The sequence below is a fragment of the Astyanax mexicanus genome, chromosome 17, assembly GCF_023375975.1.
Source record: "Astyanax mexicanus isolate ESR-SI-001 chromosome 17, AstMex3_surface, whole genome shotgun sequence".
Lineage (NCBI taxonomy): Eukaryota > Metazoa > Chordata > Actinopteri > Characiformes > Acestrorhamphidae > Astyanax > Astyanax mexicanus.
The window spans coordinates 1,757,692-1,774,944 of NC_064424.1; the positions used below are offsets into that span (position 1 = coordinate 1,757,692).

A 17,253-nucleotide genomic window follows, 5' to 3' on the forward strand; every position below is an offset into this window, starting at 1 on the left:
GACATTCTGTACAGATACACACTGCATATGTATAGTCTCTGCACAGATACACACTGCACAAATAGAGTCTGCACAGAGACAGGGGGCACAGATATAATGTCTGCACAGAGACATTGTGCACAGATATAGAGTCTCTGCACAGGTATAGAGTCTGCACAGGTAGAGTCTGCACACATACACACTGCACAGATGCACACTGCACAGGTGGAGTCTCTGCACAACTAGAGTTTGCACAGATACAGAGTCTGCCTTTTGTTGTGAAAAGTGGTATTCAAATACACAGAGAAAGTTTGCACAGAGACATTCTGCACAGAGAGAGTCTGCACAGATACAGTGGGCACAGGTCTCTGCAAAGGTATAGAGTCTCTCCACAGATTATAGAGTCTCTGCACAGATAGAGTGGGCACAGGTACATTCTGCACAGATCTTAAGTCTGCACGGATCTAGAGTCTCTGCACAGATATAGAAAAATAGAGTCTGCACAGTTACAGAGTCTGTCTTTTGTTGTAAAAAGCACTATACAAATAAAATTGAATTGAATTGGAATAGAGTCTGCACAATTACAGTATCTGCACAGATACATTGTGCACAGATAGTCTCTGCACAGATGCGCTCTTCACTGGTACAGTCTGCACAGATACACTCTGAACCGATACACTCTTTACACATATACACAGTCTGCACAGATGCACTTTGTACAGACACACACTGCACAGATTTAGATGGTGCTGCTGCCCTCTGCTGGAGAAGATTGGTCATTACAGGACATTTAACACAATTATCACTCCATTTATTCTTCTTTTATCATTTATAATCATGTTATCTGGACTCATCCCTTTTACATTTTTACATTTGTCTTACTGTACTTTTTTTTCCTTTTAATTTTTCCGCCTCGCAATCTGTATTTCCCAATATTTATCCAACCTTCTTTTCCAGTTTGATGGTTTAATCTGACCTGCAAAAAATGGAAAATTTTAGAATTTAGTAAAGATTTTTAAAATCTTGTTTAAAAATTGTACTGTCAGGGGCAGCAAGGGAAAAAAAGGAAATGAGAACCTCTTTCCTCTTTACTTTACTACATTGTAAAAGCAGTAATTGTTACATTCAGTCTTGAGTCTCTCCCCATTCATATAGATTAAACCCTGGTCTTGTGTGATTGTGACCTACCTACCTATTCACCTACCTATCTATCTACCTACCTACCTACTCACCCACCCACCTACTGACCCACCTACCTACCAACCTGTCTTCCAACCTACCCATCTACCTACCTAGATACCTTCCAACCTACCCACTTACTTACATACCTACCTACCTTCCAACTTACTTACATACCTACTCACTCACCCACCTATCAACCAACCTATCTACCTACCTACCAACCTGTCTTCCAACTTACCCATCTACCTACGTAGCTACCTACCAACCTACCTACCTACCCACATACCTACCTACCGTTCAACATACCAACTTACCTACCTACCAACCTACCCACTTACTTACCTACCTGCCATCCAACCTACCTACTCACCTACCTACCAACCTACCAACCATCCAACTTACCTACCTACCAACCTACCATCCAACTTACCTACCCACTTACTTACCTACCTGCCATCCAACCTACCTACTTACCTACCTACCAACCTACCTACTTACTTACCTTACTACCGTTCAACCTACCTACTTACCTACCTGCCTACCTACCAACCTACCTACTTACTTGCATACCTACTGTCCAACCTACCTACTTACCTACCTACCAACCCACTTACTTACCTACCTACTTACCTACCTGCCTACCAACCAACCTACCCACTTACTTACCTACCTACCACTCAACCTACCTACTTACCTACGTACCTGCCTACCTACCAACCTACCTACTTATTTATGTACCTACCGTCCAACCTACCTACTTACCTACCTACCTACCTACCTACCTACCTACTTACCTACTAACTTACTTGCATACCTACCTTCCAACCTACTTACTTACATACCCACCAACCTACCTACATTCCTACCAGCCTACCTTCTTGCATACCTACCTACCTACATTCCTTCCTACCTACCTACCTAACTACCAACCTACCCACTTACCTTCCTACCAGCTTACCTTCAAACCAACCTACTTACCTACCAACCTACCTACTTGCGTATCTACAAACCAACACACCAGTGCTAGCTTTGAAACCAAGGTCAACCATAACTCCACTTTATCATTCTGTTTCTACGCTGATTTAATGCTATTTTTAATGATTTTCTTCGTTGTTGTCAGATCGCTGAGGTGTTGTACCCGTTGGCGGACTTTACCACAGTGGAGCTGAACCGGCTGCACTGTCTGGAGGCTCGTGAGGTGGTGGTCAGGACTTTATCAGCACAAGGGGAATCGCAGGACTCCCACGTCGCCGCCATTCCGAACAACCTGCTCGTGCCTCTTTCCCAAGGCCACCCTCCCCCCCACCTCATCCAGCAGCCGCCTCTACCACACCAACCACCTCAGGCCCTGCCGCCGCCCCAGCGCTCCGTCCTGCCCCTGCCACCCTCCATCCAGCCCCTCCCCCCTCAACCCCACGCCCACCTCCAACCGCTGCCCATCCATCCCAACCAGCCAACCACTCATCTCCAGCCTCATCCCATTCCCCATCCCACCCAACCATCACCTCCACACCTCCAACCCCTACCCCCTCACCCGTTCCCCCAGCCCCAGCCCACCATCCCCATCCCCCAGCCCACCATCCCCATGCCCCAGCCCCACATCCCCCAGCTGGCCCTCCCCCAGCCCCAGAGACCACTAAGTGCCAGAGAGCTGGAAACCAAAGAGCCGGGGCCGGGCATGCTCCACCCCGCCGCCGGTGGTCCACCTCAGCCATGGGAGCCGGTGTGCTCCCCGTCCGGCCTGCCGCCGGCCCTGCCTCACGGACACACCCTGGAAGCTCCGCCCTGCCCCAACCGCCGCTCGCCGTCACCTCAGAGGATCCTCCCCCAGCCCAGGGGCACGCTCATCCCCGACAACATGGCCAAGGCCATCGCCCGCGAGGCCGCCCAGCGAGTGGCAGCCGAGAGTGGACGGGTGAGTGAGCTCTGACAAAACCTCTAGATTACACTGTACTGATCAGAATTTATTATAAATTAATATATGTTCTGTTTATATTACAATTAAACCATAATGCTAGGAGATAAACGTAGAATAATAGAACAATATAATCAATAGCTGCTGCTTTAAATTGATTAACAACAGTGCTGAAGACGCTTCTAAAATTTAACATCAAGGATGCTACGCCATCAAATCACATCACTTAATCACTTAAGTCACGCCTTATATATATATATGTATGTATGTATGTATGTATATTAGTTAGCGTTTAATACTTCTTGCTGAAAAACAAAACATAACAAAAAAATATACATATATAGGTATGCTGAGTAGGGCTGTGTATTGGTGCGAGCTAAGAACTTTTAAACAATGCGATTAATATATTAACCCTGTAATACAGGGGTTGCCAGGGGTCATCTAAAAAAAAAAAAAACACCACCACAATATAATACAGCTCTGGAGTAAAAATAAGAGAGCACCTAAAAACGATGTGTTTCTTTGATTTTACCGAATTGTAAACTATAAATAAAATAAAATATAATCAAGAGGAAGATGGATGATCACAAGCCATCAAACCAAACTGAATTGCTTGAATTTTTGCACCAGGAGTAAAGCAGCATAAAGTTATTCAAAAGCAGTGTGTAAGACTGGTGGAGGAGAACATGATGCCAAAATGCATGAAATAAACTGTGATTAAAAACCAGGGTTATTCCACCAAATATTTATTTGGAATTTGGGAGAAATGTTGTCTGTAGTTTATAGAATAACACAACAATGTTCATTTTATTCAAACATAAACCTATAAATAGTAAAATCAGAGAAACTGATTCAGAAAGTGCTCTCTTAATTTTATTTCCATTGCTGGGATCAGGAGCTTAAAAACTAAACATTCAACAGGTTCTATATACTACTACTACTACTACTACTAATAATAATAATAATAATAATAATAATAATAATAATAATAATAATAATGATAATTAAAAAAAAAAAAAAAATAATAATAATAATAATAATAATAATTATTATTATTATTATGCTATAGAAAATAAATAAAACTGTTCAATGTCACAAATGTAAAAGAGAAAATACAACAGTAACTAACTTACAATCAATTTGATGTATATACAGATCAAGCGTAATATTATGACCACCTCCTTGATCACAGCAGTGCTGCTGGAGTTTTTAAACACTGTGTTTAATCTCTCACTGTCCTCCACTCTATTACACACTCCTACCTACAGCTGCTTCACCCTGTAGATAAAGTGAAATCAGAGATAGAAGATCTGAATCTGTAGCTGCAGAGTTTATACCAGGATCACAATACACGACTGGTTGTGCTGTAATTGTGAATCCTTCAGTTGTTGAGACTTATACTACACGACTGATCGGCGACACGGGGTCACAGATTACACGATTTCTCACTGTGAGAAATCACAGACTCACCTGGCTGCTCTCCAGAAACACGTTTATCACGAGACCTAGTGATGCCTGCCAGAGAATCTCTTTAGAGGAGAATACGCACTTAAAGTGAGTCCAACATGAATTGAGTTCATATGAAGCCAAAACTGTGTAGAATCTGAATTTAGATACAAAACTGTCTGATCAGTTTTATAATAAAATATGTACTTATGTCCTCAACACAGAACTAGATCAAATGTTTTAGCACCACAGACATCATTTTTATAGTTTTAAACTCCATTTATGTGTCTTTAAACATAGTACTCTGCCTTGTATCTCCAGGATCAGCTCGCCAACCAATCAGCTCACAGTACCAGTAATGCTAGTGTTTTACAGTGTAAAACTGGTAGAAAACAATTTTTTTTGTAGATAAACTGAAATATACAGACTCTGTTTCTTTGCTTTTTTTAATAAAAAAAAATATATAGATTTTACTTTCTATTAAAAAATTAAAGAAATACTCAAAATAAGTAGGTCATTATTATTTTAAATTTAAAGATTTAGCTTTTAGCCAAATTCCCTCTAGAGTTTACTGAAATATACAGCTGTTCTTACTGATATAACAGGAAGAACAGAAAGTGGTCAGACTCTTCATAACAGGATCTAGTGTGTTTTGGACTCGTGGTTTATCTTTCTCTTTCTGACTCCCAGTCGCCGACTGAGTCAGATATCTAGCATGCCAAGTATTTGCCAGGCGTCTGCGACTTGTCAGCAGTTAGTTGACTTAAAAACTGGGCTAAAATCGTTTAGTGTGAACCAGGAATTACAGTTACAGTTGGTTATCCTCTAGTCCTTCATTATTGGGTACATACAGTACAGGATGCCGTCTACAGGATGTTGCCCACAGGACGCGGACAAAAAGGATGCTGCCCACAGGATACTGTCTGTAAGGATGCTACCGCCAGGATGCCGCCTATGGGAAGCCATTGGTGGACTATTCTCAGTCCAGCAGTGATAGTGAGGTGTTTAAAAACTCCAGCAGCACTGCTGCTTCACAACACACGATAACACCTCAACACCACCACCACCACCACCACCATCATGCTAATCGGTGCTAATCACTGCAGTGCTAACAAAGACCACCCACCACCCAAATAATAGTATTACAACAATAGTAAAACAACAAGGAGGTGGTTGTAATATTTGTAAGCTTTATCTGTGTTCAGAACTTAAAGAAGAACTCTTGGACTTGGTGTAAAATGGACTTTTGTTGTAGTAAAACGTGATCAAAAGTTCCTGTTTTTGATGAATAGCACACCTCCGCTCTCCCACAGCGTTCAGAGATCCAGAAATTTTAACAGTTTATCCAACAATCACCCTTCAGACTGGGTGATACGGGACATAATTTACCCTGATAAATCACTTTTTACACCGTTATCCAGCTCAAAGTAGCTCCACACCTCCTTACTAGAATCCAAGAGGAGAGCCCTGATATTTAAAACCAGGCATTAATAACTTAAAAAAGTGCTTAAAAAGAAACTTATTAAAAACCACTGTTTACATCCTATAATGCTACTAGCTTCAGCTCCGAGCGCCGCCATCACTGTACTGATAATGATATAGACATATATATATATATATATATATATATATATATATATATAGACTCCACATGGTCTGCCTCCTGGCGCCAGCTGCTACACTATGCGGAGTCTATGTATATATATGTATATATATGTATATATATATATATATATATATATATATATATATATATATATATATATATATATATATATATGTCTATGTCATTATCTGTACAGTGATGGTGGCGCTCGGAGCTGAAGCTAGTAGTGTTATAGGATGTAAACAGTGTTTTTAATAAGCTTCTTTTTAAGCACTTTTTAAGTTATTAATGCCTGGTTTTAAATATCAGGCCTCTCCTCTTGGATTCTAGTAAGGAGGTGTGGAGCTACTTTGAGCTGGATAACGGTGTAAAAAGTGATTTATCAGGGTAAATTATGCCCCGTATCTCCCAGTCTGAAGGGTGATTGTTGGATAAACTGTTAAAATTTCTGGATCTCTGAACGCTGTGGGAGAACGGAGGGGTGCTATTCATCAAATATAAGAACTTTTTATCATGTTTTACTACAATAAAAGTACATTTTACACCAAGCCCAAGAGTTCTCCTTTAACTTGTATGTTAAATCACAAGAGATTGAGTTTGAGTTGCTGTTTTTTAAGAGACTTTCTGGATGATTTACTGAATGCCGTTACAGACTCTGTTGTAGCGCAGCAGATGTGATTATTGATTATTGAAGTCTCTGAAAGTATTTCTGATATATCTAGATGGAGAGGAGAAGTCAGGGCTTTCACTCTCAGAACTCAGATGAGGAGGAGGATGAGGAAAGCTATCAGTCTCGCAGAAGAGGAGCATCTGTGGATGACTTCCTCAGGGGCTCAGAGCTGGGCAGGCAGGTACGGGAGCTGTGGGTGATCAGCTAGAGATGAATGAATGGATCATTTTCAGAACTGAATCCTCAGGTTATGAGTGTGTGAGTAAGTGAGTGATTGGCTGTGTTTGCTGTGGATTCTGATTGGCTGAATCTTTGCCTCAGGCCCACTACAGCCACAGCGAGGAGTACCAGACAGAGAGCAGCCGGGGTTCGGACCTGTCCGACATCATGGAGGAAGACGAGGAGGAGCTGTACTCTGAGATGCAGCTGGAGGAAGGACGGCGGCGCAACTCGCACAATGCTCACAAGGTGGACTTATAGCAAAGATAACCATAATAACTCAGCACTGCAGTGATTAGCACTGATTGTGGCGTGGTGGTGGTGGTGGTGGTGGTGCATGAGGTGTTAGTGTGGTATGAGTGGAGATCTGATGCTGCAGCAGTGCTGCTGGAGTTTTTAAACATCTCAGTGTCACTGCTGGACCGAGAATAGGGGACGATCAACAGTGTGATCGAAACTGTGCAGCAACAGATTGAGAACTTCTCTGTCTCTGGCTTTACTTTATCTACAAGGTGAAGCAGCTTTTGTAGGTAGGAGTGTGTAACAGAGTGGAGGACAAAGGGAGTGGACATAGGACATATTTAGGACATATTTTATACATTTATAGGCAAGCTATTAAGCGTGCAGCTTGATAGTGTGTGTTGTGCTGGTGGTACAGTGAGTGTGGATCTGATGCAGCAGCAGTGCCTAACTGGACCGAGAACAGTCCACTAACAGACCAACAGCATCCTGTGAGCACTGATAAAGGACTAGAGGATGATCAGAGAAAATTTAGATCTTCTGTCTCTGACTTTATCTACTTTATCTACTTCATCTAAAGTGTTTCAGCTTTATATGTAGGAGTGTGTAACAGAGGACCCTATTTTTTTTTTTTTTTTTTTTTATAGACGAGCTATTAAGCGTGCAGCTTGATTTAGGGCGTGTCGGTGCGTCTTTGCTCTCATAACGACAGGAAAAGTACAACTGTGTTGTGTTCTCAGGTGTTATATTATCCAAAAGAAAGCAGTGTAAATATTTAATACCTAACTCCATTGTTAATGTTTCTATCTTTTCTCATATTTAGTGCAGTGGTGTTCCTTTCCTTTAACAGGTGATGCTTCAATTAGAATAATTCACTCGTTTTTCATAAAAAAATAAAATACAAAAATACATGTTGAAACTTTTTTAATGTTACACTACTTAAATATATATATTACTTTTGAAAGACCAACATATAAAATACAATATTTTTACATAACAAAACATAACATTGCAATTTTGTTTTAGTTTTTGTATTTTTTGCAGGGGTGGTTGCAAAAGTACAAAAACTGATTCTCATATTATACGTTGATTACAGAAATTAAGGCTCGAAAAAAAATACTTTGAACTATTTTTCCTAGATCTTCAAACTTTTTAAAAGTAACATATTAGGAGGGTTAATTAATTAAAAAGTGGTGGTTAGTGTGGTTAATTTTGGGCGTAACGTGAAATAAACCAATCAGTGCATCACTTGTTTATCATTCCCTTTAAGAGTCAGGTGCACTCTGACTGATAAAATTGGCAGATTGCTATTGTAACGGTGAAGCTACCTGGACGTGTTCAAAAACTCTTCTCAGCAGAGGAAACTGAGCTGCTGGTTCAAGCTCATTTGTGTTCTGTTTATTGTTGATGTAAAATAAAAGAAAATTGGGTTTGTGCACTGCTGCGTTTTCATATGTTGCCAAGATAGCGATGAACGTCTGACTGTCGGTGTCTGTCTAGGTTATATTCAGTCAGTGGAGCTCCTGTGTTTTCTGTTTTACCAAGATAAACAAGCAAAACTCCAGAAATGTACCTGAACACACCTCATTTCTAGATGAGTGTAGATATTCAGAAGCTCTGTTGCTATTCAAACGAGAAGAGTGGAAGGTGTGAAACTAGATAGTTGGTGGTGTCTAAGATAGCAATGAGCACAATGTTTAAGAACTCCAGCAGCACTGCAGCCACTCATAACACCAGCACAACACACACTAGTACCTCGTGCACCACCACCATGCTAATCAGTGCTAATCACTGCAGCGCTGAGAGGTTTTAGCGGTGGCTAGCTTTAGCATTTCTGTCTGTCCAAGTGTTTACTCAACGTCTATGTGATTTTTTCGGTTTCAGTCGGGAGGAAACGCATCATCCGGACGGGCGGATCGGGACTCGGCCCGGAGGAACGCCCATGGAGGTCCTCAGCCCCAGCGGAGACCCCTCATGGTACCCTCTATCGGTCAGTGGAAACGCGGCTCAGTGCCGGAGATGTTCTCTGTGCTTCCTTAAATGTCCAGTTCAACATTTCTCGTGCACATCGTAGATGTTAGGATGTCAGAACCTCTGTGAGCTCCTCACCCTTGTGTCTGAACCATGTTCATGTTCTTTCTATCAGCCCTTTTAAGAGCTTCACGTGAAATTCACATTAATTCCTGTGGGTCTGAGAAGTTTGTCATCTTCAGGCTAAAGGCTACATGCTTCAGAGCTTTACTTACTGCTTTATTTAGCTTAGCAAGACTCTCAAAATCTTACTGTCTTCAATTAGTGATGTAGAAACTCTTAAAATCTATTTCTTTATGGAATCTGATGCTCCAAAGGGGTATCAGAGGCACCAACATACGCAAAAGTGAGGTGAATGATGAGGCCAGGGGTGTCCAAAGCTCGGCCCTGGGACCAAAAGTGGTCCATAGATATATTTTAAAAGGCCCTCGCTCTGATATTGAGCTCCACAGGTCTCATAATGTTCTCGAATTTTGCGCTAAAAAAATTAATTCAGCATTTAAATAAATAGTTAACGTCTTACAATAAGTGTAGATTAGTTTAGAAGCTGTAATGATTAATATCAGTACTAATGGCCGAATGTCTCAACTAACTGACACTAGTTAGGACCTTTGCGTCCTCATACGGGGACATTACATTTAACACTTATTTTTCTAAAACATTAACCATTTGGCCTTAAATGAAGACATACCCGTACCATCTAGTGGTCACAGAACAACATTACACTCAACTGATTAAAAACAAGACAGCAGGAATCCCAGTCAAAACTTTCTACAGCCAGTCCAGACAGAAACACGAGACATAAAAATTCTCATCTGATTTTGTTTGAAATTAATTTATTTACTTACTGTAGAAAGACAAAATTTACGTTTTGAACAAATTTTAAATTTTTTAAATGTAATAATAAACTACTGTCTCCATATGAAGGCCAAAGAAAGCCAACGTTTTGTTTTTATACTTGTTAGGTCTAACTAGTCCCAAATAGCTAGAAGAAATAAAAAACTAAGATTATGCTTTAAAATGTAATAATTTTTAATAAATGTCTTAACTAATTAACTACCGTATTTTTCGGACTATAAGGCGCACTTAAAAACTTTTAATTTTCACAAAAATTGACAGTGCGTCTTATAATACGGTGCGCCTTTTGTATGGATTTTACCCGTCAGGTTGTAAGGAGCAGTAAACACACACTCGGTGCAGCGTTATAGAGAGTTTCAGTGCTATACAGAGTCCAGAGCCGTGCAGCTCCGAGGCTGGAGCAGCAATAGCATTAGCTAGATGCTAACCGCTAAGCTAGCTAGCTTATTCACTGAGATCAGTATTATCTAAATTTTACTCGTCAGGTTGTAAGGAGCAGTAAACACACACTCCGTGCAGCGTTATAGAGAGTTTCAGTGCTATACAGAGTCCAGAGCCGTGCAGCTCCGAGGCTGGAGCAGCAATAGCATTAGCTAGCTTATTCACTGTTCAGAGATCAGTATTATCTAAATTATCTAAAGTAAACACACACTCCGTGCAGAGCCGTGCAGCTCCGTGGCTGGAGCAGCAATAGCATTAGCTAGATGCTAACCGCTAAGCTAGCTAGCTTTTTCACTGTTCAGAGATCAGTATTATCTAAATTTAGTACTTTTAATACTGCTGGAGCAGTATTATTAGAGTTAGGTGCTAATCGCTAAGCGTTCACCGTTCAGAGGTGAGTTATCAGCCTGTAAGTCTGTGCTGCTTTGCCTGGCTAGCATTAGCTAGATGCTAAGCGCTAACTCTCTCAGAGGTGAGTTTTATCAGCCTGTAATCTGCTTGTTTACCGTGTTAAAACAAGCTACGGGGGACGAATCGCTAGCTAATATCTCACTGTCTTACCAGAACACGCAGGATTACTCAGTGTAACGCTGTCGTTTAAGTTTGGGTTAACTTTACTAGTTTAGGGGACTAGCTAGCGTGCTAGCGGATAGCTATGCTAACGCTGGTGCAGCAAGCCTTAGTGGACATCTGGAAATCTAAGCTTACTGTAAATAAACTGAAGCACGTTACTCACCCAAATAAACAGTTTTCAGGAGAGGAATCTGTGTAGATTAATATCCAGCACTCGTTTGACTTTGAAAGAGCTAGATTTGTATACTGAGACGCTCCACCGGCAATTTGGTATTTTTATTTTGGTATTCTTGAATGTAGACACTGCAGATTGGAATTATAGAAGGTAGATTATTTTTTATTTATTTTAAAACACTGATTAAATCTCATAACTAACTCTCACTCTCTGATCCTATTATCATTGAGTTTAACTATATAAAATTGCGCATTTAATTAGTAATTGAATGAATTAGTAATGAAAAAAAAAAAAAAAAACGCTTAGACCAAACATTTATTAATGTACTGTATCAGTAGATTAACCCTTATTTATAAACAGAAATAAAAAGGATAACACGTACGCCAAGGGGAGTCAGATTTCTGTTTGATTTGTATTCAGGAAAAATATTGACTTTAAAATAGTTTAGAAAAGAGCCAATTTTATGATTTTATTCATTATATTTTAAAAGTTGCAGATTAACGTTTATTATCAAACATGAAACCTGGTGTGTTTCAGCACAACACCTCTTCTTTTCAAAGGTAGATTACCTTTGATTTATTCTTTTTGTTTTTTGTTTTTACCTGTTTATTGTTTTGTTTTTTTCCAAAAGAGAATGTAAAAAAAAACACATGTTTACAGGAATACCTGCTGTAACAGTATAATGTGACCCAAATCAGAAAAAAAAAAAAAAAAAATATATATATATATATATATATATATATATATAAATAAATAAATAAATAAAGATAACAAATAAATACACAATATGAAGGTTAGATTTTGTTATGTTAGTGAGTCAGTCAGTTAAAAAATGAATAAGAATCATAGTCAGTCATTACAGCAGTGCAAGGGAAGACACATTTTGGACAGAGATGTTATATTAATTAAGTGCTGTATATGGAAATATTCCCGGATGTCCCCCTCTGAGGACAGTTTGGACACCCCTGTGTTAGGCGTGTGCAGCGGAGGGTGTAGGGGGCGGAGTCTGTGCATGGTAACAGCTGTCTGATTGGTGTTTCCCTCAGAGATAACCACTGAGAGTAACAGTGAGGGGAACCTCTCTCCGGTCATGGAGGATGTTTACTATGGCAGTGTAGCGCGGCACAGGACATGGTCCTCGCGGAGACACAGGGGCCACAGGCCCCCCTATGGTACGTGTTGCGGCACACTCGGTGCACGCCGAGGCGGAGGAGAGGGAGAGGCGTGGTCTGGGACTGTCACAAAAATTTTTAAATATTAATGAAACCATTAAGAGCCTTGAATTGAAGCGCATGAGCCACGGACTGCACCGGCACGGGGGTGATGGAGGCTTGTGCTGAGACGCGGTGATCCACACGAGCTGCTGCTGTAACATGTGGTTGCTCACCGGAGCCGTACAGTGTTTGCTTACCGCTCTGAGAATGTTCCCGCCCCCTTTTTTGCACTGACCTGCCATGAGTTGCTTGCCAAACCCCTCCCCTTTTGACTTGACCACACCCATCGTTTTGAGTTTGAGGCATTTTGTGCATGATTGGGTGGAGAAAAGTAATAATAATTATAATAAGGGTGGTGTTTCATTCCTTAAAATCAGATCAATCAGTCAATCAATCGAATGATAAATCAATGGACCTTTATTTTTAAAAAATTAGGAATACTTTGAGGGAGACCCTTTTTTTTTTTTTTTTTTTTACAGTGTAGCCGAGCGGAGAAATATTAAGAGAGCACTTCAAACTTTTTTTTACTATTTATAGGTATATTTTTGAGTAAAACTATTGCTTGTTTTATTTTATAAACTACTGATGACATTTCTCCCAAATTACAATAAAAAAAATAAAAATATTGTCATTTAGAGCATTTATTTGCAGAAAATCAAAAATAGTCAAAATAATGGAAAAAAGATGCTGTGCTTCCAGAAAAAAACAGTCCATATTCAGTTAGAAACAACAATACTAATGTTTTAAAAGTTCAGATATCAATATTTGGTGGCATAATCTTGATTTTTAATCACAAGTCAAGTCAAGAGGCTTTTATTGTCATTATATCTGAGTACTGGTACACAGTGTAGTGAAATTACGTTCCTCCGGAACCATGGTGCAACATAGAACAACAAACAATAGACAACATAAAGTGCAGGAGTGACGACAGTGCAACACTAAAATAACAATAAATACAATAAATACAAAAGACGAGACAATAAAAAGACAGTGACAGGACAGTGCAGTACCGATACGGTATATAAAGTGTATAGTGAGGATAAGAGTGTATATTGAGGATAAGCCTCCTCCACCAGTCTTACACACTGCTTTTGGATAGTTCAGCTTTATTTGTTTGTTTGTTTGATCTGTCTTCCACTTGATTTACATTTTAGAGGTTTTCAGCATTATTTAAGGTCTGAAAGCACTGCGTCTTTAATTATGAGCAGGGCAATTTTCTAAGTTCACTAAAACCCTCTGTACCTAAAGGGCGATTCAACCACTTGAACAAATTTGATTATTTTAAGATAGAATTGATGCAATTTTGCGATTAGGGCATTAGGGATTAGGGCTGGGTATTGAAATTCAATACCAAAAAGGCACCGACCGAAATGTCTTGGTACTGCTGGCATATGACCAGTGAGCATTTTATAGATGAACAAACATAATCCAATAATCCACTAAACACTTTAAATTCCAGACTGTAGACGTATTATTGTTGTTACTGAATACATATTTGTTCTTTTCGTTTTTTTGGCACAACCCTGTAAATGTTGTGAAACTGGAAGAAAAACAGGTGCAACTTTATCCAGGACTAATCATGCCCATCTGATGATTGGTCTCCCTCAGGACCAGCAGCTTACTGCATGGTTACAGTCGCCCAGACTGAGAGTCTGTGCTGTGTGAGAGAGTGTATTTGTGTTAAATGATTAATAATGTATTTTTCACACTATAAGCTGCACTTAAAATCCTTTAATTTTCCCCAAAAGTCATCAGAGCTCCTTATAATCTGGTGCTCCTTATGTATGAATTCTATCAGTCTGAAGTACAGCGTTATACAGGTGTTTCAGTTTAGTCCTCCAGTGTTATTAGCATTATTAGCTGCTAACCATGCTACGCGCTATCGGCCTGTACTCTTTAGCATTAGCTTCTAACCCCGGGCTACCACTGCTGGAGCAGCATTAGTATTACTCTCTAATTGTGCTAAGCATTAGCTCTTTGGCCATCCAGACGTGGGAATTATCTGCCTGTAGCCTGTTTCTTAACCCCGGCTAGCACTGCTGGAGCAGCATTAGCATTACTCATTAACCACACTAAGCACTAGCTCTTTAGTCTATCAGAGGTGAGTATTATCGGCCTGTAGCTTGCTGCTAACCCTGGCTAGCACTGCTGGAGCAGCATTAGCATTACTCATTAACCACACTAAGCACTAGCTCTTTAGTCTATCAGAGGTGAGTATTATCGGCCTGTAGCTTGCTGCTAACCCTGGCTAGCACTGCTGGAGCAGCATTAGCATTACTCATTAACCACACTAAGCACTAGCTCTTTAGTCTATCAGAGGTGAGTATTATCGGCCTGTAGCTTGCTGCTAACCCTGGCTAGCACTGCTGGAGCAGCATTAGCATTACTCATTAACCACACTAAGCACAAGCTCTTTAGCCAATTTGAGATTAGTATTATCGGCCTGTAGCCTGCTGCTAACCCCGGCTAGCACTGTTGGAGCAGCATTAGCATTACCCATTAACCACACTAAGCACTAGCTCTTTAGTCGATCAGAGGTTAGTATTATTGACCTGTAGCTTGCTGCTAATATAAATATAAATATATATATATGTATATTTATTTATTATTATTATTTTTTAATAATTACAGTTTTGGTTTACTTAACTTAGTTTAGCTTTAAGGTCTTGCACCTTCTGAATTAGAAGGAAAACATGGCGACACCCCTGTTCCTTACTAGTGTCACATAAAATGTGTCTTATAATCCGGTGTGCTTTATAGTGCAAAAAATACAGTATATTGTTATTTTTTTTTTATCTGGGTGTTTGTTGTGTCTGTTGGGCTCACAAAGAAGCACATATATCTGGCTTGCTGCTTGTGTGTGATGTGTTGCTGCCATATGGGTGCATTACCCCCCCTCACCACCACTACCACCACCACAACCACCCTCCATACCCATTTAAATCTCATCACAACATCAATCAATGGTTTGTCTGTCAGCTCACTGTAAACGATGCAGTTCTGCACCAGTTCTGTATGATGAAAAAGCCCATTGGTCTGAATTATTACTGCATGGTCATTTGAACCAGTACAAATGACTTCACTTTATACCATATAGATATACTATATATATATATATATATATATATATCGGTATGTGAGTTTAAACCCGTGTAATTAACTACATACTTACAAATTACTGTATAACTGATATCTGGGTATACATGCATGTTTTTTCATTTATTTATTTATTTATTTTTAAAACCTTTTACTGTGAATTTTCTCACAGATGCACTGCAAAAAAACAACAACAATATCCTAGGAAGTGAAATCCTCTTAGATTTAGTCTAAACGTATCATTTTTACTAATATTTTTTTTATATTTAGAGATAATCAAATCATTGTTATAAGTAAGGGTTGGGTATCACCACAGTTCGAATCTTTTTCACAGGGTCCCGATTCGGTTCAGAATCGATTCATTTAGGTTCATTTCAGTTACAAGAAAAATTGAGTTTAAATATGAAATGTTGTAATTATACAAGAAGCACTCAAACTTTCATTATTACAATATTAGTTTATATTATATAGTTTATATTATACAGATTTAACACAACATTCTTACATTCTTCTTTTAATATAATTTAACCGTGTTTCACATCTCTATACAGGTCTGGAACAGCCACTTCCAACAGCGCTGTATGAACATATATACTGACATTTTAGTTACATAAAATAAAAACATAACATGCTTTATAAAGTTCTTATTTATTTGCAAATAAAAGTGTGAAATTTACCTTGACCCACTAGTTCAGATGTGATACTATAATAAACATAATGATAATAAAAACACAACAAGCTAAATGAATAATATAAGAGAGAAAACTTTAAAATTATTATTAATTATTATTATTAAAAAATAAAATTACTGGCACCGAGTGGTCCAGCGGTCTAAAGCGCTGCCACTATAAGTGGGAGGTCGCAGGTTCGAACCCCCGCTCATGCAGCTTTACCATCAAGCTGCCGGCGCTCAGAGGGAGCACAATTGGCCCTGCTCCCTCCGGGTGGGTACAGTACAGTAGATGGCGCTCTCTCCCCACATTATTCCTAGGGTGATGTCTGCAGCACAGGGCGTCTGTGAGCTGATGTATCAGAACCGTGTCGCTGCGTTTTCCTCCGAGTGTTAGCGCTGTGATGCTGCTTGGTAATGCTGCATCAGCAGCAGCTCGAAAAGAGGCGGAGTCTGACTTCACATGTATTGGAGGAGGCGTGTTCTAGTCTTCACCCTCCTGGTGTGTTGGAGCATCACTAGTGATAGGGGGAGTCCTAATGAGCGGGTTAGGTAATTGGCCATGTAAATTGGGGAGAAAATGGGAAAAAATAAAAAATAAATAAAAAATAAAATTAAAGAAGAAGCAGCTGGTCTCCCTGTTATAAGAGCCTCATTCTCGGCCGGTAATCCCAATCATCACTGGGGACAAAATAGTCTGAATTAGTAACAGTGCTTTATAGAGAACACCATCATAATTCCACTACTTCCACATTAAACTACAGTTATTCAGTCTAACAGTTAAACCTGTTATACTGTTTAGCGCACTGGCCGTGTGTAAGGCTAGTAAACCTGGCCAAAGGGGGATTAGCTATTTGGCTAACACGCTAAGCTAACGGTGAATTCAGCCGGTCAGGTCTTACTTTAAATAAAGTACAGGTGAAAACAACACTGGAAAA

The 17,253-nt window shown here is 39.8% G+C and overlaps 1 protein-coding gene across 5 annotated transcripts in view; it reads left to right on the forward strand.

Annotated features, from left to right (window-relative positions):
* Positions 1-17,253, forward strand: part of rimbp2a (RIMS binding protein 2a) — a 169,941-nt gene that overhangs the window by 127,046 nt on the left and 25,642 nt on the right. For 3 of the 5 annotated variants that reach the window (XM_049466733.1, XM_049466734.1, XM_049466735.1), the window contains 4 exons: positions 2,282-3,076; positions 6,851-6,979; positions 7,120-7,266; positions 9,142-9,247. In XM_049466733.1, the coding sequence (XP_049322690.1) occupies positions 2,282-3,076; positions 6,851-6,979; positions 7,120-7,266; positions 9,142-9,247 (1,177 nt within the window). The remainder of the gene's footprint in view (positions 1-2,281; positions 3,077-6,850; positions 6,980-7,119; positions 7,267-9,141; positions 9,248-17,253) is intronic. The other 2 variants (XM_049466736.1, XM_049466737.1) reach the window with 2 other exon arrangements.